The sequence below is a fragment of the Penicillium roqueforti genome (genome assembly GCF_015533775.1).
Source record: "Penicillium roqueforti strain LCP96 04111 chromosome Unknown scaffold_26, whole genome shotgun sequence".
NCBI lineage: Eukaryota > Fungi > Ascomycota > Eurotiomycetes > Eurotiales > Aspergillaceae > Penicillium > Penicillium roqueforti.
In genome coordinates this window covers 11,852-35,098 of record NW_024067590.1, presented here as the reverse complement: position 1 = coordinate 35,098, position 23,247 = coordinate 11,852, and the positions used below count along the sequence as shown (strand labels likewise).

The window sequence follows — 23,247 nt, the reverse complement described above, 5'->3', positions numbered from 1 at the left end:
AACCACCTTCGTCCGAACCTCCCCTGGACGTCGCAGTCGAGACAGCGGGATATAACTGCAATTAATAGCCAGATCCAGTGCATCGGGCATCACAATGGATGGACGTCAACAGTATGTCCCGGGGCCCCCGCCTTCCTCTCAGACACAACAACATATGAACCTGCCTCCCCCTCCACCTCGACATCCACAAGCCCAAACGCTGGTGCCACCACCTCCTCCTGGCCCGCCCCCTGGCCCGCCTCCAGGAGCGACCTATGGAACTCCGACAGGATGGCAGCAAAACTGGGCCAGACCGGCGCTGAACCCAGGCTTCCCACCGCCGCCCCCTCTTGCCCCCGCACCAAACCAGCATCTAACATACGGTCGCCCACCAGCGCACTTGTCGATCGTTCCTCCGCGCCATGACCATCAGCCTCTGACATCCGCAACTTATATACCCGGGAACGATACTATTGGCGTCGGCATTCCGGGGTTGTTCGACCCCAATGGAAGAGCTCATCCGTACGCGCACACCAATGCCGAGAGACAACGGTTGGGTCTCAGCCAAATGCAAGATCACATCAATACTCCAACCCCGTATAAACCAGATACAAGTCTTCCGCAGAGCCCCGGGGCCCGCACCGTTTCTTCGCCGTACGCTCTTCATAACAACATTCATGAATTAACGTCCAACGACAGTCCGCAGCAACAGGCGACAGCTCCAACTACCGAGCTTACTAAAACGACAAGTCATCGTTACAATGCTAGCGGTACTTCGCTGGGCGGTTTATCTCACAGCGAAGCGGCGATCCAGTGGCCATTGGATCGCGTGCTCATCTGGCTTGCGAAAAATGGATTTTCCAACGACTGGCAGGAAACATTCAAATCTTTGGAGCTTGAAGGGGCTGACTTCCTCGAACTTGGACATGGATCCGGCGGACGAGGAAACCTCGGGAAAATGCATCAAGTGGTTTATCCTCAATTGTCCAAGGAGGTTGGCCGGAGTGGCAAAAAATGGGAACCTGGCCGGGAACGAGATGAAGGGAAGCGTATGCGCAAACTCATCCGTCAAATACATGATGGTTCGCAAGACTACACCGTCACTACCCCACTGAATCAGACGCAGCCGCCGGCGACTGCGTTCCCTGAGAACAGTGCGGCTTACTTTTCTTCTAAATTTTCCGAGCCACGTTCGGCTGGCCCTATCCCTGGTGTCAATGATGTGAGTCAGGATCATCTGAGTGCATTGCACGCCTCCAATCAAGCCCAAAAGCAGCCTGGGCAACGCTCGGTTACCATGCCGGTCTCTGCTGGCCACGATTCGCCTAGAAAAAATGAGTCTCCGGCACGAGAAAACTGGGCGCGATCTGACTATTCGCGGTCAGAGTATACCCGCAATGCCCTATCCGGAATAAACAGCGACCATCGACGCCAGAGTTCGTCCATTGGCAGCGAATCGGGCAATTTTCAGGGAGCATCTCTTCGGCCACATGAAGAAAGTCCAATTAGTGGCAGCCCAGCCATGCAGAATGTGTCACCCGCTTATGCAGGAGCATTTTCATCATCCACTGGGGATCTGACGTTGAGACCGTATGATCACTCTCGGGGCAATAGCACCGAATCGATCAATCGGGGCGCTACAGGCCGGTACTACGATTCACGTAGACAAGGCCATGAACATGAATCTCGCAGGCTAGGCCAAGAGGGTACTCGTCCCTCGCCTCAAGATGCCTCCAGTCGACAATGGAATGACCAAACCTCGTCTTCGTACTCCAAAGAACACAAGGGCTTTTTCTCTAATATTCTGAAGAAGAAGACAAGAACTACGGCTTCTAGCCACCCGTCCCCCGATCATCAGCATGAAGACTCGTCGCCTACGACAAGCCCGGAGACTCGCCCGAATGAAGCCTATCTCCCTTACATAAAGCCTTCTTACAACACTAGCGACATGTCGGTCGGTGAGCGTCCATCCACGGCGATAACAAGGACAAAGAAATGGATATTTGCCACCACGGATGGCTTGAACTACCGTCTGATTGACATCACCGATCTCGACTCTTTCGAGTCATTGCGTACCGGGATCTGTGAAAGCCTCTCGATCGACCCGAGCAATGCGCAGATTTACCTTACTCAGCCCGGGCAAAGCGAGCATGATGATCCTATGAGTGACGCATACCTTGCACAGTCGCGTCGAAACAAGTCAGATGCATACGGTTCTCTCAAGCTGTTTGTACGAGGGACTCCTATGCTTCCTATGCCACCCCATACTCCTCGAGTTGATGGCTTGGGAGTTTCTTTCATAGAAAAGTCCAATATGTCCCCGACGGCAACACACCACCAGGTCCACCGGAAGCCCTTGGATGAAGATGCCCTTAACAGGTTATCACCGCACCGCACCAGACCAGAGTCTCCATTGTTGGGCTCTCGGCAAAGCACTCTCAAGGCTTCTACAGGGAAGCCATCCCCGGCGGAGACCGTACAGGACGCAAGCCAAGCTCTTGGGTCTGACAAATCCGATTTACTCGCTCGCCATGAGGAACACCTCCGTGAGGTCGAACGTAAACAAAAACAATATTTACAATCTAAAATGCCGCTGCAAAACAAGAACGCCTACAGTGACACCGGGTACAGGCGAAACGAAGTCATTGACTTTGATAGTCCTCGTATATCGCCTTATGACGAAAAGAAGGGAGATTCGCTTGTACCACTTCGTAAACCTCCCACAGCGCCAATCGAGTCCAACACTCTTACCAAGGTCAATTCTCTCAGCAGGAGACCCACCACTCGTGAACCTCGTGAAGCTCGGATACAGCCGTCCCTGGGCGCTGCAATTGCTAGCGTTGGCCGCATTACAAGTGCAGTTGGCACGCCATTGCCTTCGGTACCGGCTCCATCTACGCCTTCAGCCAACACTCAAAACAGTGCAATCTCCGAGTCTGATCGACCAGGGGCATTTGATTCTGGAACCTTTTCAAGCAGAACACCCCTGGGTCAGTACATGCACGACACAGCGCGGTCTGATCGACCTTCCTCTGACTACCTTCCAGACTCTTCGAGACCCACTTCGAAGATGACTACAGAACGCGAGAAACCGCCAGTCTCGTTTGCCGATCAGTCACCCGAAAAGGCTTTTGGTGAAGACTCGCCGAGACCTGGCTTGCAAACTCGCAAGTCGTTCGGTCCAGAGTTCGACTTTGAAGAGAATCAAGTATCCTTCCAGCGAACCCCCCAACAGCAGCAAGACTCAGATGACGATTCTGATGATGACTCGGACGATGGCCTATTCCAAGTCCGACCTTCAAGGGTTCAGGAAGAACCGAAACAAACACAAACCGAGGCCGAAAAGAAGGCGGAGAGGCCATCGCTGACCGTGAACACGAAAGATCAATTAAGATCAAAGTTATCTGTCAGGTTCAAATCTCCGAGTACTGCCGGTCCTAGTTCCGGCGGAGAGGCATCTGATGGGAAGGAACCGGTTTCCAGTACCTGGGGACCAGTCTCGCCTGAAGATGAGAGGCCTGGACCACAGCGAGAGTCATTTGCTCGAGATATCTGGGCAAGCAGACCTGCCGTCGAAGGCGTTATTGACCACCTCGATGACTTCTTCCCTGATGTTGATCTTGACGCTCCATACTTGGATGAGCCCTCATCACCCAGTAGCAAGACTATCAACGAACATGACGCGAACCTCAAAGACAAGAAGGAAGTACCGCCACCCATGCCAAATGCACCCCATGCGCCTGATACAGCGCCAGTGAGACCGCCCGAACCTGCCAACTTTGCTCGACAGAAACTTGCTCGTGGTGGTGTCGGTGGCGGCGGACTCTCTCGCATGAAATCTATTCGACAGGTGGCCCAAGGAGCGAACCGGACGAACAGCGTTCATGCTGGTCCGCAAAGGTCGGGTGATCTTCTACGCCGAAAGAGTACCAAGATGTTCGGCGCCAAAATTATGCAAATCAGGCCGAGGCCAGGTACCCGGCTTAGCCAACTCGATCCGATTCCGCAAAACAGCGCCCAACTGGCGTCCAATGCCGGGCCTGTTCCTCAGCGACAGCCCACTTTCCGCATTATCCGTGGTCAGCTCATCGGCAAGGGTACTTACGGTCGCGTATACCTAGGCATGAACGCCGACAATGGTGAAGTTTTGGCAGTCAAACTGGTTGAGATCAATCCGCGAATTGCAGGGGCAGACAAAGACCGCATCAAGGAGATGGTCGCTGCCCTGGACCAGGAGATCGACACGATGCAGCACCTCGAACACCCTAACATCGTGCAGTATCTTGGATGCGAGCGCGGCGAATTTTCCATCTCCATCTACCTCGAGTATATCTCCGGTGGATCTGTCGGAAGCTGTCTGCGCAAGCACGGCAAATTCGAAGAAAGTGTGGTGAGATCACTGACGCGGCAGACCCTGGACGGACTGGCATACCTGCACGACAAGGGAATCCTCCACCGCGACCTGAAAGCAGACAACATCCTCCTGGATCTCGATGGCACGTGCAAGATCTCTGACTTTGGTATATCTAAGAAAACGGACGACATCTACGGCAATGACTCGTCCAACTCCATGCAGGGCTCCGTCTTTTGGATGGCCCCGGAGGTCATCCAGTCGCAGGGTCAAGGCTACAGTGCCAAGGTCGATATCTGGTCCCTTGGCTGTGTGGTGCTGGAGATGTTCGCGGGCCGTCGACCGTGGAGCAAGGAGGAGGCTATCGGCGCTATCTTCAAACTCGGCAGTCTGAGCCAGGCTCCACCGATTCCGGATGATGTTTCTATGAACATTAGTCCTGCGGCTCTTGCATTCATGTATGATTGCTTCACAATGTATGTCTTCGTCTGATTTGTTCTTGGATCGCCTGATTATATTTACTAACGTCCTCCAGTGACTCGGCTGAACGTCCTACTGCCGGAACCCTGCTCACCCGCCATCCCTTCTGCGAGTCGGATCCGAACTACAACTTCCTAGATACGGAATTGTATTCCAAGATTCGCGATGTTCTTTGAGTTCCCTTGGTTTGATTTCTTCTTTGACTGGGTTCGGCGTAACTTAACGACTTTGCGCTTTCTCCTATCGACCGTACATACCCTTTTCTTTTACATGCTTGAGGCCAAATTTCGTCTGGATTCTTTCGGCTTTCTGATCAGCTGTACATACTTTTTTCACGTTTGTGGATAATAACATTTACCGGGGAAACTAGATTATTTCCCTCTTTACGGTCCAATTGTGATACGCTACAATATCATCAAGCTGCTATGACCAACCAACAAGAATTTATACAATTCCTCGCTTTAGACATGTACAGAAGTGCTCAATTCAACATGGTATCTATGCTCAAGAAGGGGATATAAAACAAAAAGGTCATAAGAACGAGTCCAATCCTAAGAGCTGGTGCTTAGGAGATCATCATCGTCCTCGGGGATATCGGCCTGCAACCCAGCGACACCGACGCGGAACACACCCTCACACCATTCGGCAAAGGTATTAACATCCCAGACAGCATCGTCCCGACCCTTCCCTTTCTTACTAACAAAATTGCCCTTCGCCTTCTCGGAGGAAGTATACTTTTCAAAGAAATCCTCGTAAATCTGAATAGTGCGGTCCTGGACCGCCCCAACAAGCGTCTCTTTCATACGCGTGTCGTCGATATACTCATTCAAGACCTTGCGCAAACCCGGCACCTCCTTCTCGATAGTGCGGCAAGAAGGAAGGATAAGTTCGCCGCGGGCAAGGTTACGGGAATCGATGAATTGAGCCGGCAGCGAGGCGGTCATGCGAGCAGCAAAGGCATTGATGAAGTCATTGATAACCGTGCGAAGGCGACCATCAAGCTCGACTTTCGCGTCGAGCATGTTCTCCACGACCCGCGGGATGAGGCCGTGGCCCACCAGGCGCATCAGATTACGCGGGTTGAAGAGGCCGCCGCGTTCGCGCAGCTCCCAGAATGTACTTGTCATGCCGGAGAAGTCGAAGGAGATATCGGCGGAGACATATTCGATGTCGAAGGCGACGATTTGTTGCTTTAGGATTAGGAGGTGGCTCATTAGGAAGAGTTGGCTGTCGGCTGGTGTGGCTTTGGCGGCTATTAGGGTGCTAGCGTTTTGGAGAGAGAGGGTTGTTTGGTGCACGATTTGGTGAGCTAAATCGTCGAAGACAGTGGACTAGGGTGGTCAGTATGGGTGGGTAATTAGGCCTGTTGCGGGGAGGCATCTTACATTCACTAGGCGGTATATTCGACTCAGAAGCCATATTGCTTTTCGCAGGGTTGGATACCAGCCCTTCAGAGCGGTCTGCGTCTCAAAGTCCCATTTACCGTCTAGCTCTTGTGTAGATTCGCCTGTGTCATCGCCTTGTTTGGCCGTCATGTCGACTAGTGTATCCGCGGATGTGTCCTTCTTGCCCGATATCTGAGTATCTGACACAGTTAGGGATACCTGTCGATTTCGCATGGGGTAATCAGTGTCCTCTGGGCGAGGTTTGTATCGTTCGATTTCGTCGCGCAGAACAGCTAGAGCACGGAAGACAAGCCGGGCCTGGACGTCTTGTAAAGCGGGCTGGATCAAAATAGAAAAGTCAAGATGGTTCGTTTCAACCTGTTCGAGTTCTTCTTCTGGGTCCGAGAAATAGCGAGTCTGCAGTAGATTGCACAGCTGACATAGTCTGACGATATCAGACTCGTGAATGATCCGTGGACGAAGGTGATCATAAAGTGGTTCGCATAGCGTCTCAAGGAAGTCATATAAACCTCCCTGTCCGTGGAACCATTCTCCCCATAGATCATATTCGTCTAGGCATAGGCCACGGATATAACTGATGCTAGCTCGAGCAAAGGCAACCAGGTCCTTGGACGAACTAGGTGTCTGTGTGATTTCGCCGAGCTTTTTGCGAGCGAGCGGAAGTATCAGCTTCGCACGGGTAGCCGAGTAATTGCTGTGCAGCTCGTTCATCAGGCTTTGATATTCAGCTTCGTTATTTTGATCTGGGTTGAGCGGTGGTACGGCTCTCTTTTGAATCTCGACTCCAATCTGCTTCAGTTCAGGTGCCCCAACCCTAAATTTAGCGTACAGGAGAGCCGACAGAGCTGTGTCATTCAATTGCTGATCCGATATCTTTTTGGAGACGCTCTGGTAAATATCCTTAAGTGAAGATACAAAGTTGCCGCGGATAAGCGTCAAGGCACGCGTTAGCAGTAGCCGGTATCTCGAGCGATATACCTCTGCCTCTTTTTGATCCGGCTGCGTAGAGATCAGCGATGCGCATGAATATCCCCGACTTGCTTACTCACATGTGTTTCCATGTAATCCAAGCACACGTCCAGATGCCTCAACATATCTGAGAATTCCTTGTCGCGAACTGTATTACCCGCGCCGGGAGCATTCAACCGCCGCGATGCGGGATCTAAGAAGTCATAATAGTGGAGGTTGGTTTGGATACCATTCGCAAGTTTCGTATCCCGTTCCTGGGCAGACAAAAGGCCTTGGCATTGCTTCTCGAAATTCCATGTTTGTGTCTCGACCGATTTGAATGATTCGGACAAGCTGGATAGGTCACCCAGAAGGGTCAGGGTGTTCGTTAAGATTTCGTCAATGTGCTCTTTTGATTGTTCAAGTTCATCCAAGCAATTCCTTTAAAGAAATGAATTAGTACGCCTCCGATAACCGTCCAATGTCAATCGTACTGGTACTCGTCATAGCTCTCCTCAATCAAGTCACCCTTGACACCATTAAACCACTGTGAAAACTCAAATTCGTTGCTCCATCCTGCCGTTTTCCATTCAAAAGCACCGGGCGGCTTCTCGTCCAATGCTTGGAGGCTTGATTGGGTTTCTTTGGCGGTGGGTTTGCGCGGCGGGCCGGAGGGAGCGGTTTGGCGGCGGGCACGCTGCTGCTTTGTGGAAGGCATAGTGTGGTCAAGGCCCAGAGAGTGCGATGGGAGTCAACCTGCAGCTCATATCTCTCTACCGACTTTATTCTGAGTAAAATTCAGGCCAAGTTTGATGTTGAAGCCGAACTGCGATGTGTTCAACTCCGAGACGGATTCTGCCGATAGCTCCCGCCTAGATTGCTGCAACAAATCACAGGCCCGGCATTAAGAGCTTCCCCGGACATAATCTCACCTTTCCAGCTTCGGTATGCTCTACCTGGTGATTCAGCAATAATCTACAATGTTCACAACCCAACTGCGACGGCCCGCGACGCACTCCGTCCTCGCTTTCCGCCCACTCAGAAACTCGACGGCTCAGTCACTAAATGCGCCATGGTCCCGATCTGCCAGCAGTAAATCGCGAAAGGCAGGCCCGTCATCGCACTGGATTCGCAATTCCCTCGGGTTTGCCGTGACAGGAACTGCAGTCTTTTTGGGATACTCATACGTGGCTGATGGTGGAAAGGAGGCTTGGTTCAGTCGTCCGCAGGTTATAAAGAAAGAGCCCGTTGACGTCAACGATCTCGAAGCTCAGTTCGTCCAAGAAAAACGAAGCCTGAAAAGCCCCGGCGTCTACACATGGGGGTCGAACGTTTATCGCGTGGTGGATCCAGGATCTAAAGATACCGATATCAAGACTCCTCGGCGCTTCAAATACTTTAATGGCCAGGTTCTGAGGGATCTCAAGATCGAGGAAAAGTCCGGTGCAGCAATCACCGAGAATGGAGATCTAGTGCAATGGGGCCAGGCGTTCTCGGAGTCGGACTTCAAACCCACGGTAACTCTGACTGGCAGGAATCTCACCTCACTCGTTCTGTCCGAAAGTCGAATCATTGCGCTGTCCTCGGATGGGACTGTATACTCACTGCCCACATCCAAGGATGGGCAAAACACCGGCCCAAAGACAACGGAAAGCTCTTGGGTTCCCTTCTGGCCCAATCAGTCTAATCTGAGCTACCGTGTACTGAACCCATCTTTGAAGCTTGGTGAAAAGGTCACCGCAATCAGTGGAGGACAGGAACATGTGCTGCTTCTCACAAGCTCTGGTCGAGTCTTCTCTGCGGCGTCATCCACCGAAAATTACCCTTCGCTAGGTCAACTCGGTGTGGAGGGACTTACCTGGTTCACCAGACCCAAGGGGCCAGCAGATAAATGCCATGAAGTTACAGTTCTCAAAGGCTCCAAGATTGTGCAAATTGCCTGTGGTGACTACCACTCACTGGCGCTAAGCAAAGATGGCCGTATGTTTGGCTTTGGCGACAACTCATTTGGCCAACTAGGTGTGGATTTTGAAGCTGAGAGGTCTTTCAAGGATGCTCCTTTCGAAATCAAGGCTCAAAAACTCTATAGCAGAAACCGCTATCTGCCCAAGGTTACCAGCATTGCTGCTGGTGGCGCCAACACCTTCTTCTCCGTTGATGCCAAGCGCATTCTAGGGTACGAAGAAGAGGCAGCCGATGTTCATGATCTTGGAAATGTAACTGCAGACACATGGGCCTGTGGTAGGGGAATTTGGGGTACTCTCGGCAATGGCAGATGGGTTCACCTGCAGGATTCGCCTACCAAGGTGAAAGCTTTAAGTGGTGTGAGCGAGTATGACGAGAAGACAAAACAAATGACCCCTATCCGCATTAGGTCCATGTCTGTCGGTACAACACATGTCGCGGCTATCCTGGACAACAAGACCAATGTCACCAAGACTATCAAGGACACTTTGGATCAAACTAAAGACTGGGGCTATGATGTACTCTGGTGGGGAGGCAACGAGCATTTCCAGCTGGGGACAGGAAAGCGAAGCAATCAATCCAAGCCTACTTACATCAACGCACCCCCCGAAAACAAGAAAAGCCAGGGCGAGGCGCGATTGCAGATCATGCCTCGTCACAAGGGCAAGGTCGGGAAGCGCAATGTGAGCATGGAACAGCGTGTTGAATGTGGGCGTCATGTCTCTGCCATTTATTCTGCGGTGTAAAGGTAAAAAAAAAAACCTGTATATTAGTGATGCCATATGAAATGCAATTATAATTCGCTTTACTCGGTCGGCCTGTTGTTTTTCTTTTGGTCTATAGAATCAATCAATGGATGGCGGCAATTGCAAACAGACCAAACGCTTATCACCGCGGAGACGCTTGGACCACCGCTTATCCAAAAAATTTCCAGCGCTTCAAGACCATCTTCTCTCACGACACACCTCCATAATGCCTCGTGAACAACAAAAAAGAGGCCGCAGGGCCGAGAAGAAAGCCCAAAAAGAGGACTCCAAGAGAAAGTTCGAGGAAACCCCCGAAGATCCCGTCGCGAAGCGGATGAAGCCCTCTGCCGACGACACCAACGAGACCAACGATGATATCCAAATTGCCGGAAATGAGGACTACATTCCCCTTGACCCGGGCGAAGAGCAGGAAGCTCAGCGACCTGATGAGGATGGAGACATGCCTTTCTACGGTCTTCTAGACGAGGAGGAGTCAGAATACTTCCAGCGCGCCAACGAAATGCTGGAGCTGAACCAGTTCCAGGACGCCGAAGAGCGCAGCTTGTTTGTCGACAGTGTATACACTGAAGCTAGTGGCAAGGAGTTGAAAATTGCCTGCAGTCAGGGCTGTTCGCGACTCATGGAGAAATTGATCTCAATGTCCGACGCTCGACAATTGCGCCGGATATTCAGCAAATTTATCGGCCACTTCCTCCACCTAGTGCAGCATCGTTTTGCGAGTCATTGCTGTGAGACGCTTTTCATTCACGCTGCGCCTGCTGTGATGCAAAAGGTGAAACCTCAGCCCAAAAAGTCAGACGAGGAAGGAGAGGAAGAGCCGGAGCTATCGATCGCAGAAATGTTCATGGCTGTTATTGAGGAATTGAAGGAAAATTGGGGGTACCTGTTGACGGAGCGCTTTGCGTCGCATACAATCCGAGTGCTACTGCTTGTTCTTGCGGGCGAGCCGGTGGATGTCACGTCAAACGAGTCGTTTGTCGCAAGTCGCAAGAAGGAAAGAATTGAGATCCCGACTGTCCAGGGCGAAGAGAAGGCAGCAAAATCCAAAGCCGAGAAACACACTGTTCCAGAGACATTCGAACCGGCGCTCAAGAAGATCATGACCGATATGGTTGCCGGTCTCGACGATGTTTATCTCCGAGCTCTAGCTACGCACCCAGTTGGAAACCCCGTACTTCAGGTATTGTTGTTCTTGGAACTTTCGCATTTCGGAAAGTCTAGCGCCAAAGATCCCAAGTCGACCATCCGGAGACTGGTTCCCGATGAGACGTTTGAGGAAGATTCCGAAAGCGCTGTTTTCATTCGTGGTCTCCTCTACGATCCAGTGGGTTCTCGCCTGCTAGAGACGATGGTGCGATACCTCCCTGGTAAATCATTCAAAAACCTTTACAAGAACAACCTGGGTGACCGAATTGGTTCCCTTTCTCGCAATAGCACTGCTGGATATGTTGTTCTTCGGATGCTCGAAAGACTCGGTAAGGATGACTTGAAGATCGCCATGACCAACATCATCCCCGAAATTCCGGGCCTAATTGAACGGTCAAGACTGATTGTTCCCAAAATGTTGATCGAGCGGTGTGTGGTCCGTGGCGTCGACACAAAGCCTCTTGCCGAAGCACTCGAGGGTGCTTATAGCCAGGACCCTGTTGTCAGACTGCAGCAGATGCTCAAGTTCAACATCTCGGAGAGCACAGCCCCGGAACCTGAAGACCATGATATGGACGAGGACAACGATGGAAAGGACCGCAAGCCACGGGGCCCACCCCCAGTATCTGCGGCGGAGAAAGCCGAGAAACTGCATGGCTCTCTGTTAGTACAGGCCATGTTGACCGTTCCTGGCCCGCTGAGCCAACTTGTCTACACGAGTCTCCTCGCCCAATCATCCGAAACCATCGTACAACTTGCCCAAGAACCCACCTCTTCCCGCGTTCTCCAACAGGCTCTGACTTCTACAACCTCCACGCCTCAAATCCGGCGACAACTCACCACCCGTTTCCAGGGTCATCTCACACCTCTTGCCTTGAGCAGCAGCGGGTCACACGTAGTGGATGCGCTTTGGACTGCAACCAAGGACATCTTCTTTGTCAAGGAGCGCATGGCGCAAGAACTCGAGCAGCATGAACAGGAGCTCCGTGACTCCTTTGTTGGTCGTGCAGTCTGGCGAAACTGGTCAATGGATCTCTTCAAGCGCCGCCGACGCGATTGGACTCACAAGGCCAAGGGCTTTGAGGAGCGAACCGAGGCCAGTGAAGGTGCCGAACGTCCCAAGTCTAAACTAGAACAGGCCCGGGCCCGTTATGCGGCAGCAAAGGAAGCAGCCGATGCTGGTGCTACTGGTGCAAACCAGACTGCGGTGGCTAGCAGATGAAGTGGTACAATGGTGATCAAAAATTTATATTAGACGAAATGCACATGTACTCATAAAAAGGCGTTGATGCATTCAATTGTTTCATTGCTTTATATCTATTTCCATACCTTTCTTATGAATCGATATTATATTTCAAAACATATCAGAGATATCTTAGAAAATTGATAAATTGTATATAGTTCATCGACCACAATACCGTGAGGGTATTCGGGTTCCTGCAGATCAGCCCGAATCTTAATATCCTTGTCTGCATATAATATATGCAAGGAATCTACGGAGTAGTTAATTGGGAGTATACAAACTCAAAACTACATGAAAATCCGACTCAAAAACATTCTACTAGCCGAGTATAGATCATCGCATGAGGGCTTAAGGTACGGATGATGTCAGGCTCTGCGGGATTGTCGCCATTTCCGTGGTCGCCGGTAAACTTTTCTTTCCTTTTCAATTGCGTCTTCTGTCCTCTTTTTCTTTTCTGTTTCTTCTGTATAGAATTTGCACTGTCTCTCCTTAAATTTGCATATACTAGAACGTGAGAATCTGTACAAATGTCTGGCATTGCGCAGCCCAATCGCGCTGATGAAGTGCAAAGTGTGAGTCAACTCTATATCGCAATGATCTACACCCCACCAGATTCTTTATTCGATGTTCTGAAACTAATGCGAGCACCATGCTCAGCTTCTGAAAGCGGTGGAAGACCTTCTCATCCCCTTTATCCGATCCGCAGACGAGGATCCCCGCGGGTCCTTGACACAGAAAAATGGCACCAACGGCACCAATGGACACACTGGACTCGTTGGAACCTCATTGATAGATTATAAGAAGCCTGAAGAGCTGCAGGATATCCTTCAGCTTGAGATCCCAGAGAAAGGCACCAAGCAGGAAGGTCTCATTGAAGTCTTGAAAAAGGTTCTGCAATACTCGGTCAACACCTGGCACCAGGGATTTTTGGACAAGCTGTATGCGTCAACCAATGCGCCCGGCGTGGCAGCAGAGCTCATACTTGCTACCTTGAACACCAACGTACACGTCTACCAAGTGTCCCCTGCGCTGACGGTCATTGAGAAATATACCGGCCAGCGGTTGGCGAACCTCTTCGGGCTGAACGGTCCACAGGCGGGAGGCATTTCCGTGCAGGGCGGATCCGCATCGAACACCACCTCCATTGTCATTGCGCGAAACAACCTATACCCCAGCACGAAGACAGACGGGAACGGCGGGTACAAGTTCGTGCTCTTCACGAGCGCACACGGCCACTACAGCGTGGAAAAGGCAGCGCAGATGCTCGGGTTCGGCAGCAGTGCTGTCTGGCCTGTTCCTGTTGACAAGGTCGGCCGCATGATCCCAGCCGAGCTTGAGAAACTGGTTCAGAAGGCGCAGAGCGAAGGCCGGACGCCGTTCTATGTCAATGCCACCGCAGGCACAACCGTCCTAGGCTCTTTCGACCCCTTCAACGAAATCGCAGCCATTTGCGAAAAATACAACCTGTGGTTCCACATTGACGGATCCTGGGGTGGCTCGTTCGTTTTCTCCCAGCGCCAGAAGCATAAGCTAGCTGGCGCAGAGAAAGCAAACAGCATCGGCATTAATCCGCACAAAATGCTTGGCGTTCCGGTCACCTGCTCTTACCTGCTAGCCTCGGATATACGCCAGTTCCACAAGGCCAACACACTTCCCGCGGGGTACCTATTCCACAGCGAAGAAGACGAGCCCGCTACCAACGGCGACGCAAACAAAGAATCCGAGTTGGAAGTCGACTCACCGGAAGTGTGGGATCTAGCAGACCTCACTCTCCAATGTGGTCGACGTGCGGATTCGTTGAAGCTGTTTTTGGGTTGGACATACTATGGCAATGAGGGCTACCGACAGCAGATCGACTCGGCATGCGACATCGCTGCGCACTTGGCTAATACCATCGCGCAACATCCTGATTTCGTTCTTATTAGCGAAAACCCTCCGCCCTGTCTGCAGGTGTGCTTTTACTACGCGCCAGGCAAGAAGTTCGTGTACCCGCGTGGCATCGTCTCGAATGAGACACAGCGCGGGAAGAATAACAGCAAGGTCACTGAGCAGGTGACGCGTGCAATCGTGCCCAAGGGCTTCATGGTGGACTTTGCGCCTCCCAGTGGAGAGGAGGACGAGGATGCAGCTGGGAATGGGAAGTTCTTCCGGTGCGTGGTGAATGTCCAGACGACGAAGGAGACCGTTGATTCGCTTATCCGCGCCATCGAAGAGGTGGGTCCTGGTATTATTGAGTCTTTGAAGGCGAGCAACCCGGCGCTTCCGCACAAGCGGCCTGGTGAGCGTGGACACGGACCTGTTGTCCATCGCGCTTGAGCAGGTGCGTGATTTGTTTTCTTCTGATTTACTTGGTATATAAAGTAGAGCATGTGGATATGAGAGATGGGATACGACATACAAAAGATCTGGTGAAATATATAAAGCTGTGTATCAATTTGACACCCTAAGAACAAGATGAGCGAATATCTCGGCGCTCAAAATGCAGAGGATGTAGAGCAGTCGGCATAGTTTCTAACTATACCTACCTGGACAGTAGTAATAGAATTTGTGCAAGGAGAATAGCTTGAGTATAGAATGATATCAAAGCCATCAATTGCCAATCTCGACCCTTCGTTCCAACACGGACCGAGCCTCAGCTTCCGATAGAGAGTCAATCTCTAATTCAGCAAGCACAGCCCGTGCACTCTCGTTGTCCCTGAACAACCTCTTTTCCACATCCCATAGCCTTAAAGGCACATCTTCCTCTGTAGAGACGTCCCCCTCTTGCTTAGCTGTACTTAAGCAAAGTATACGCAGTCCCTCGTTGAGCTTTTTGATGGTTCGCAATGAGATCCCCACCTGGCTAGATGCGCCGAGCGCAGAATCCACAACGTGACAGAGATAGTCGACATCGCTCGCAAGCTGGGCCGCTCCAGTCTCGGAAAAGGTATGTTTGGTCAAGACGTTGTCCCAGATATTGCTCTGGATCGATAACAGGAGCTGGCGCGAGACTCGTCGTAGAGGCGCAGTTCCGAGCGCCCGAGAGAGGAAGGATAGTTGTGCGGACAAGACACGCATTGCAGGGGCGAGATCAGAAGTGGGTGGGAGGGGAGATGCCGTCGCTGTGGCAGAAGGGGGTGACAGCGTTGCCCACGTAGATACACGAGAGTAGGGCTTCAGAGCCGCGAGGATATTGGAGGACAAGGTGGATGTGATGATAGTTTCCGAGCGAAGTCGGAGACGACGGTAGGCGGATGCCGTCTCATCGAAGAGAGCACCATCGGATGAGGTCGCGGTGTGGCCGCCGTTGTTGTTATTAGCGACTGCGGGTGACGTACGCGACGCTACCTCTGCGACAGACATAGTACCAGCTACGCTGCGACCGTTGTCTCGGTTTTGTTGAACCCGATCTTGGAGCTCGGACCAGAGCTCAACGAAGAACACATCATTACTCCAATCCTCCATCTTCTTTTCGAGGTATTCGGCACTTCCGAAAACCCTACAAAGCCGCTCCAGTCCGGCGACACCCTCGACGCTGGCTTGCCCATCGGCGCCCTGTACAGTGCGTCCAAGCGTTGACGTCATCGCAAGGTAGGCCTCTAGTGCAGAATAGAGGCGCTCATGGAACTGGTCGAAAATCGTGATTTGAATGTCAATGAGAAACCGCAGCTTCTGACTAAAGGAGGATAGTGGTTGATAGCGATCGGTTATAGTTTCGAGAAGGTCATTCACGCGGATCGCAGCCTTTGTCGGTTTCGTTGCAGTGAGCTCCATGCCATCGTAGTCGATCTCTCCACTGTCCGCGGTGTCGATGATATCTCTGTATCGCGCCAATGCGAAGTTCTTCTCAACCTGAAGCCATCGATCATACCAGCCCTGTTTGGTCAACACTTCCCAGGTTATGCCCTTCCAATTGTCGTCCGCATATGGATCTGGCGTATAGTTCCATGTTTCTCGCATCTCGTTATCGAATTTCATCAGTTCATGAATGAATTGGCTGAGCAATTGGGGGTAGTTTGAGATTTGAGGGAGGAACAGGCTGATCTTATCTCTCAGCATAGGAAGCAATGCAGTAATGTAACTATGTGATGCATTGTAAAAGTTCCATTCTAGACTTGGACCGACTGCTTCGGCCCTTTCATCAAAGATGGGCTGCAAGTAAGACACAAAAAACCCGCCGTATTGGTTGACAAGGTCCATGATGTGCGAGAGGAAATATTCCGGCTAGAACCCAAGTTAGACTTCTATTTTGCGTAGAGCTAGGGACAAGTTACCTTATCCAGTCGGTTTGTTGGCTTGTCTCCACTAAAGTGATATTTGAAGCGGAGATCGAGATGATGCACCATAACCTCTAGTGGGAATAGCACTGGGGGCTCGAAGTTCAGTTCGGAAGCTAGTGCATCCCGGCTTTGGAGTTCACTAAAAGGGGCGTGTTAGAACATTTCCCAGACATGAAGGGACATACCATACGGTAATTGTAAGTCGATCAACAGTTCAACATCTTGCTTCCAGCGGCTCAGGAGCTGGTCGGTGACATTCAGTTCTCTTGTCGGCCATTTCATATCTTCCAGCGTTTTCTGTAGCCGGTCACCAAAGTATTTCTTCATCTGTTGTCTCAGTGCAGATGCCAGTTTGTCTGTATAGTCGACAAGATGGGGGGCCGCTCCTTCGGCAGCAGGCTGGGCATCCTTCAGTAGTCCGACGATAGTTCGTAGTCGGGAATAAGGCTTCAAAGCGGCGCGTGGTTCGGATGTAATGTCTTCCAAAGCTTGCTTGCTGTATTGCTGTCTCAGTATGAAGTCCCTCACGAATGATCAAGTGGGCACTACCTCAATTCCTCGGCTTCCTTGAGCAACTCCACATATCCCTTGGATAATTCAAGCCGCTGGAGCTTCTCCATGCTCTTCTCCAAACTCCGTACTGCCTCATCACTGGTTTCGGATTGTGTGATGGCCATTAAACGTCGGTCGATGTCCGCTTGCTCCGCAGTGAACGCCTCGGCTTGCTTTCGAGTGGCTTCGGCATGGTCATTAGAGGCTTTTGTCGCATTTGAGAGTGCTTCGCTGGCTTCCGCTAGCTATTTGGTCGCGAGTTTGCATCAGTAGTGTTTAGAAAGAGGGTCATGGCTGTGAGGGGCGGTACCTGCTTCCGCTGAAGCTCCTGTAGCGCGCGTAGACTGGACAACAGCGAACCTAAACTCTCCAGATCGGCAGAAACCTGAATCTTATCATTTAAATAATCTTCGACCCGAGTCCGCTCATGCGAAGATAATTCCGTGAGGGAGGCCATTGTTGAAGGAGGGAACTTGACCGCGGAAGCGCAAGGTGTCGCGAATGTTGATCTCCGCCTTTTGGACTGACGTCTTCCCCAGTGGCAACCATGAGCTTTTACATTGTCAACACTTTGAATAATGTCCAGTCCAGCCAAGAAGCGAAAAAGAAATGGAGAATCATCGCAGCCGACGCGCAGTATCAAGTCGTTCTTTAAAGGACAGACCACTGAACAAGCCAATCTACAAGGCCCCGATGTCACTGAGCAAAGGCTCTCTGATGAAGCTCTTGCGCGCAAGCTACAGGCTGAGTGGAATGAGCAGGAAAATGCAAGCACTCCTACCGATGCCAAAGCAGATCCACAGATCAATCCAGTTCCATCTACATTAGACTCGCCTGTTTTACCCCCGGTAGCGCCAGTGATACCAAGGAAGAGCACTCTCTCATTACAGTCATCATCTGGTACGGAGGATACAATATCCCTTTCGATTCCTCTTGATCAAAGCCCCCAGACCTTCGACGCGAGTAAATACGCAGCAGAACTGCGGTCGCACTGGGCAACCGAAGGCGGAGATGCTTCTTACGCCTTGTTAACGAGAGCCTTTATCCTGGCAAATGCAACGACCAGTCGAATAAGGATTGTTGATACGCTGGTCAACTTTCTTCGAGTTCTGATAGAAGGTGATCCATCAAGTGTCCTGCCTGCTGTGTGGCTCGCAACAAATTCTATATCACCTCCATACGATGAATTAGAGCTAGGCCTGGGAGGGTCTTCAATTTCCAAGGCACTGAAAAAGATATACGGCCTCAATAGCCAAGGGCTAAAGACCCTATACGATAAGCACGGCGATGCAGGGGATGTTGCATTCGAAGCCAAGAAACGACAATCATTCACTCTGGTTAAGCCGAAGCCATTAAGGATCAAGGGGGTATACCAGTCGCTGAAGAAAATCGCCACTAGCAAAGGACCTGGTAGTCAAGAAACCAAGCAGAGGATCGTGGAGAAGCTTCTACAGGATGCGCGCGGCGCCGAGGAGAGTCGATACATTGTCCGGACATTGGTCCAGAATCTGCGAATTGGCGCAGTCAAGACGACGATGCTCATTGCTCTCGCACGGGCTGTCTTATATTCCAAGCCAGCCGAGGCAGATTTCGAGGTGCGTCCGTCGCATCAACTTGCACGCTTGAAGAAGGACGAACTTGCGGAAATCTACAGCAATGCGGAAGAAATCGTCAAGGCGTCGTACGCTAGACATCCTGATTACAATGATTTGGTACCCTGCTTATTAGAGATCGGGCCCACAGAAGAGCTTTTGATCAGATGCGGCCTAAACATGCACATTCCACTAAGGCCAATGCTGGGCAGCATCACACGCGATCTGTCGGAGATGTTGACGAAGCTCCAAGACCGAGACTTCAGCTGCGAGTACAAATATGATGGACAACGTGCGCAGGTACACTGCGACGAGCAAGGAAAAGTTTCTATCTTCTCGCGTCATCTTGAAATCATGACGGAGAAGTATCCAGACCTTGTGTCTTTGGTTCCGCAAATACGAGGAGAAGGCGTGTCCAGTTTTATCCTGGAGGGGGAAGTAGTTGCCGTGGACCGTGAGAATGGCGATCTTAAGCCATTTCAAGTTCTGACCAATCGTGCAAAGAAGAACGTTGAAATCGGAGACATCAAAGTCAATGTCTGTCTTTTCGCATTCGACCTAATGTATCTCAACGGGGAGCCTTTGCTAGATCGCCCCTTTCGAGAACGCCGCGAGCTACTTCGCAGTCTCTTTGTAGAGATTCCACAACACTTCGGCTGGGTGAAGAGCATAGATGCGACATCGGCAGATTCTGAGCCTGTCCTTGAATTCTTCAAATCCGCCCTCGACGTCAAGTGCGAGGGCATCATGGTGAAAATCCTCGACAACCAGCCCGGCGCGAATACCAACAACCTCTCCTCCGAAACAGATATCACAATCATCGAGCCATCAACTCCAGCAACATCCGACCCAACCAACCCCAAACCCAAGGTAAAACTCACCCGACGCAAACCCCTCCTCTCAACCTACGAACCAGACAAACGCCTCGAATCCTGGCTCAAAGTAAAAAAGGACTACAGCACCTCCTCCGAAACCCTCGACCTAATTCCGATAGCCGGGTGGCACGGCCAAGGCCGCAAAGCGAAATGGTGGTCCCCAATCCTCCTAGCAGTCCGCAACCCAGAAACCGGCTCCCTGGAAGCCGTAACGAAATGCATGTCCGGTTTCACGGACAAATTCTACCAAAGCAACAAGGAAAAGTACGCGCAGGGCAGCACAAACGTCATCTCGCGTCCCAGCTACGTCGAGTACCACGGCGAACCAGACGTGTGGTTTGAGCCGTGCGAGGTGTGGGAAATGGCTTTCGCGGATATCACGCTCAGTCCTACGTATCCAGCTGCTATCGGGCTGGTTAGCGAGGAGCGCGGGTTAAGTCTGCGCTTCCCGCGATTTATCGGCGTTCGTGAGGATAAGTCTATTGACGAGGCTACCTCGTCGGATTATCTGGCGTTGCTGTGGCGGAAGCAGATGGAGCGGACGGCGGAGGCTCGGGGCGTTGGGGAGGTTCTGGAGGAGGGGATGGAGTAGACAAGGTTATTTGCCTGTTCATATAAACAAGCTCATGTGAATTGCCTTTCTTGGTACTCCATGCAGCACCTTTGACTGCAAGAATAGACCTTCTATGATCTAATAATATCGGAGATGCTATATACATCTCAACATCCCCCTCACTCCGTAAGTGTAAACTATTCTCAATGGTATATTTCCCTTTGAAATATTTTTTGTCGACATGGCCCCGTGTAAACCATTTCGATATCTTCCTCTCTACGCGCTCTAATAACCTCCGTGCTAGTGGCGGAATCCAAGCAAAATAGGCTTCAGATGACATCACATTTGACTTTCAGTCCCCTCACCTCTGATTGGCTGACCCCAAAGCTTCTTAATCTGCGACGCGAAAGTGACGCGAAAAGACGCGACCGGATTGGACGTGAAAATGAGGGGTTGACTACGTGGTCCAAAGAAAATAGTCGCTTCCAGGCGATCAGAGATAGGGAAGTCTGTGTCTATGCTGGGATGCTATGCCGCTCCAGGGTGATCTAAATTAAGATGTGTAGTAGGGTTTAGGTGTTGTGGTAATAAGCATTGGACCTCATTTCTCGAGGTTGAACATATTCCATTCATCCTGTGTCTCCTTATATCAACAGAGATATTAAACAGTCTCATCAAGGGCATGGTGTTAAAAAAAAATAGGGTGAACAGTGAGATTGCCGACCGACGGCAGACAATGGCATAGAAAAAGTAAGACATATGTCTTTGCTGAAGGAGAGGGTAATGAAAGACATGATAGCAAAGCATTTGTAAAGACAACGCCTGTGGATGCAAGTCCGGGTAGACCTTCCCAATCGAGAATCATGTCTGTCTTCGAGACAGCGAGCCTGTACACTGGAGAAGAGGGCAAATTACATAGGGGATGAACACAATGTGTATACAACATTATTATAACAAAGTCGTCAGTGGGGTTTAAGAGGGAGGTAGGGCAAAAATGAACAGAGAAGAGAAGATGTAAAGACGTTGGGCATCATGGGTGCAGTTCGCCGCCGAGTTGTAACGCCAGCCCCGTTTCCTTGCTACGGAGTCGAGGGCTGGAGTTGCTTGGAGGAACCAGGGCATCGAAGTTCAATCGCTTCCTGCTGCTGGTGAGCGGAGTGCGAGCAGGGTTGCCTGGGGTACGGCTACTCCAGGTTGGCTGCGCCGGGCTCGGGGTCACATTCACGAAATCAGCGAAATTGAATTGCTGATTGGGTGTGCTGATGTTGGCAAACATGCCAGCGCCCAGTGTAGGTGTCATGCCTGGCAGCAGCGCGTGCTGGCTGGGAGGAGTGGAAGGAGGGAAGGCCAGGTTTCCGTTGCCCCTTGCAACCCGAGCAGGGGTCGGAGAGTTGGCGAGGTACAAAAGCAAATCCGCACCATCCTCGTGGTTCTGAGGTTGGTTGTTCCGGGACAATCGCATATGTTTTGGGGGAGGGGTTCGTGGAGGAGAGGAGCCTATGACGGAGCTGATGTGTTGGAAACTGTGTACAGGCAGATCGGGATCGATCTCTTCTGACGGTCTGGGGTATACAGGCGATGACACCTCCGGGATTATAGCCTCAGACATGAAGGGGAGTTGTGTGCGTCGGCTCGGACGGTGTCGGTTCATGCCTGGGGAGGATTCCGGCAGCCGGTGAGAACTCTTCCACGAGACCCGGTGTACCTTGGCAGGACGCTCGGAATCAGAGTCAGACCGTAAGCGCTTTCGACTCGCGGTCAGCATCGGCTGCATGACTCGAGAGTTGAAGGTGGCAGCATGTTTGTTGCGGGCGGATCGAGGGAGCTCTTTAGAGTAGGTAGAGGCTTGGAGGGGAGGAGAGGTGAACGGGGTCTCGCAGCGACTGCGTGAGAACTCGGATGAAGAGTCGGAAGGCTTGTCAGTCTCAAGAACTGGTCTGCCATCGTGCTGGTGCGGGTTCAGGCCATGCAATCGACCGTGTTGGTACTTGAGTTTGGCAAGGCCCAAGCGATCCTGCAGACTGAGAGAAACCTGTGCGAAGAGAATCCAGGGTCAGTCCCACATCACCAACGATATCATTTGGAAGCATTCAGATGCAGTGGCAAGTATTTAGACTAGTAGCCGAGACTGCATCTCAAGGGATGCGGAGCCTCTTTTTTTTTCATCGCTTACCTGGGCGATATCGATTTTGCGGATCGTTTTTTCTGCCGAGCCCGGCTGTGAGGGAGACATTGTGTAAGGAACCCAATCGAAATAATCAAACTAAACAAGACACCCCTATGCAAGAAAAAAAGAAGACGTTTTGAAGAGAGTGTCGATGTTGGGGTTTGGGGGGAGTAAGGGCGAAAGGGAAGGGTGAGAGATTGGCGAATTGCGGGAACTCGGAGACCAAATCTGGAGAAGCACTTGAACAGATTGGGATGGAAAGATGAAAGAAACCCATTTTTATTCGCTGGACGGTGTTAAACATAAGACATGGGGCAGAAATGTGTCTCTTTGTTTCTTATTTTGAAGTCTCTTGAATCTGTCTTTCTAGATCTACTCTGAATATGAACTATTCCGTATGTACGGGGTACGGGGAAGTGTGTACTCCGTTTACAGGTAGACCACGACCTCTATATAGTCCATGCGATCACTACCCAGCTGTTTATTCTTGTTGATTCTTTGATGTGAGAGGGTGCTCCCCAATTGAGCTCCATCACGCACTTTTTATACTCCATCCAATCTCAGGGTCTTCTCCCAGAACAAGAATGTTCTTTTTCCGATTCGGCGATCTCCATAGAAACCAGACATTCAGCCACAGATTGCGATCCACTTGGACTGGGGAATGAGGTCGTCACTCCCCTGAGGTATGCCCTAGATCGCCGGATGCAATTTATATACTTACGTGTACGCAATATCCAATTCAATCCCATGCGAATCGCACCCCATAGCAAGAAAGAAAAACGCCATTGGTATTGAGGCTGTGAGACGGATTTAGCCATGCATGCAGCCCTGTTATCAACCCCGTTAAGATTCTAATCTTGGAAGAGATGTGGGAGGACGATTTTAACAGGAGCCACCTACGTAACGCCGTAAATCAAGAGTCTCCAGATATGCAGCATAACGTCAGGAAGCCTGTAGGAAACTA

General features: G+C 51.2%; 8 protein-coding genes across 8 annotated transcripts; 5 read left to right on the top strand and 3 right to left on the bottom strand.

Annotated features, from left to right (window-relative positions):
• Window positions 1-94: 94 nt before the first annotated feature.
• bck1 (uncharacterized protein) lies at window positions 95-4,986 on the top strand (the record flags this gene model as incomplete). Its single annotated transcript, XM_039075835.1, has 2 exons — window positions 95-4,806; window positions 4,866-4,986. 2 exons carry the CDS (start codon window positions 95-97, stop codon window positions 4,984-4,986), a joined length of 4,833 nt encoding a protein of 1,610 aa, XP_038926156.1.
• Window positions 4,987-5,361: 375 nt separating this feature from the next.
• Window positions 5,362-7,882, bottom strand: LCP9604111_7766 (Golgi transport complex subunit COG3; the record flags this gene model as incomplete). The annotated part of the gene is made up of 4 exons (XM_039075834.1): window positions 5,362-6,141; window positions 6,196-7,215; window positions 7,266-7,605; window positions 7,659-7,882. The coding sequence occupies 4 exons, from the start codon at window positions 7,880-7,882 to the stop codon at window positions 5,362-5,364; spliced, it is 2,364 nt and encodes a 787-aa protein (XP_038926155.1).
• Window positions 7,883-8,144: 262 nt separating this feature from the next.
• On the top strand, window positions 8,145-9,875 carry LCP9604111_7765 (RCC1 domain-containing protein; the record flags this gene model as incomplete). The annotated part of the gene is made up of 1 exon (XM_039075833.1): window positions 8,145-9,875. One exon carries the CDS (start codon window positions 8,145-8,147, stop codon window positions 9,873-9,875), a length of 1,731 nt encoding a protein of 576 aa, XP_038926154.1.
• Window positions 9,876-10,101: 226 nt separating this feature from the next.
• nop9 (RNA-binding RNA processing protein NOP9) lies at window positions 10,102-12,264 on the top strand (the record flags this gene model as incomplete). Its single annotated transcript, XM_039075832.1, has 1 exon — window positions 10,102-12,264. The coding sequence occupies one exon, from the start codon at window positions 10,102-10,104 to the stop codon at window positions 12,262-12,264; it is 2,163 nt and encodes a 720-aa protein (XP_038926153.1).
• Window positions 12,265-12,812: 548 nt separating this feature from the next.
• On the top strand, window positions 12,813-14,601 carry LCP9604111_7763 (pyridoxal phosphate-dependent decarboxylase family protein; the record flags this gene model as incomplete). Its single annotated transcript, XM_039075831.1, has 2 exons — window positions 12,813-12,857; window positions 12,943-14,601. 2 exons carry the CDS (start codon window positions 12,813-12,815, stop codon window positions 14,599-14,601), a joined length of 1,704 nt encoding a protein of 567 aa, XP_038926152.1.
• Window positions 14,602-14,874: 273 nt separating this feature from the next.
• Window positions 14,875-17,553, bottom strand: LCP9604111_7762 (RINT-1 family protein; the record flags this gene model as incomplete). The annotated part of the gene is made up of 5 exons (XM_039075830.1): window positions 14,875-16,488; window positions 16,539-16,683; window positions 16,735-17,040; window positions 17,094-17,341; window positions 17,407-17,553. The coding sequence occupies 5 exons, from the start codon at window positions 17,551-17,553 to the stop codon at window positions 14,875-14,877; spliced, it is 2,460 nt and encodes an 819-aa protein (XP_038926151.1).
• A 121-nt stretch (window positions 17,554-17,674) lies between these two features.
• Window positions 17,675-20,155, top strand: LCP9604111_7761 (putative DNA ligase I; the record flags this gene model as incomplete). Its single annotated transcript, XM_039075829.1, has 1 exon — window positions 17,675-20,155. One exon carries the CDS (start codon window positions 17,675-17,677, stop codon window positions 20,153-20,155), a length of 2,481 nt encoding a protein of 826 aa, XP_038926150.1.
• Window positions 20,156-21,146: 991 nt separating this feature from the next.
• Window positions 21,147-22,349, bottom strand: LCP9604111_7760 (uncharacterized protein; the record flags this gene model as incomplete). The annotated part of the gene is made up of 2 exons (XM_039075828.1): window positions 21,147-22,148; window positions 22,290-22,349. 2 exons carry the CDS (start codon window positions 22,347-22,349, stop codon window positions 21,147-21,149), a joined length of 1,062 nt encoding a protein of 353 aa, XP_038926149.1.
• Between the last annotated feature and the right edge of the window lie 898 nt (window positions 22,350-23,247).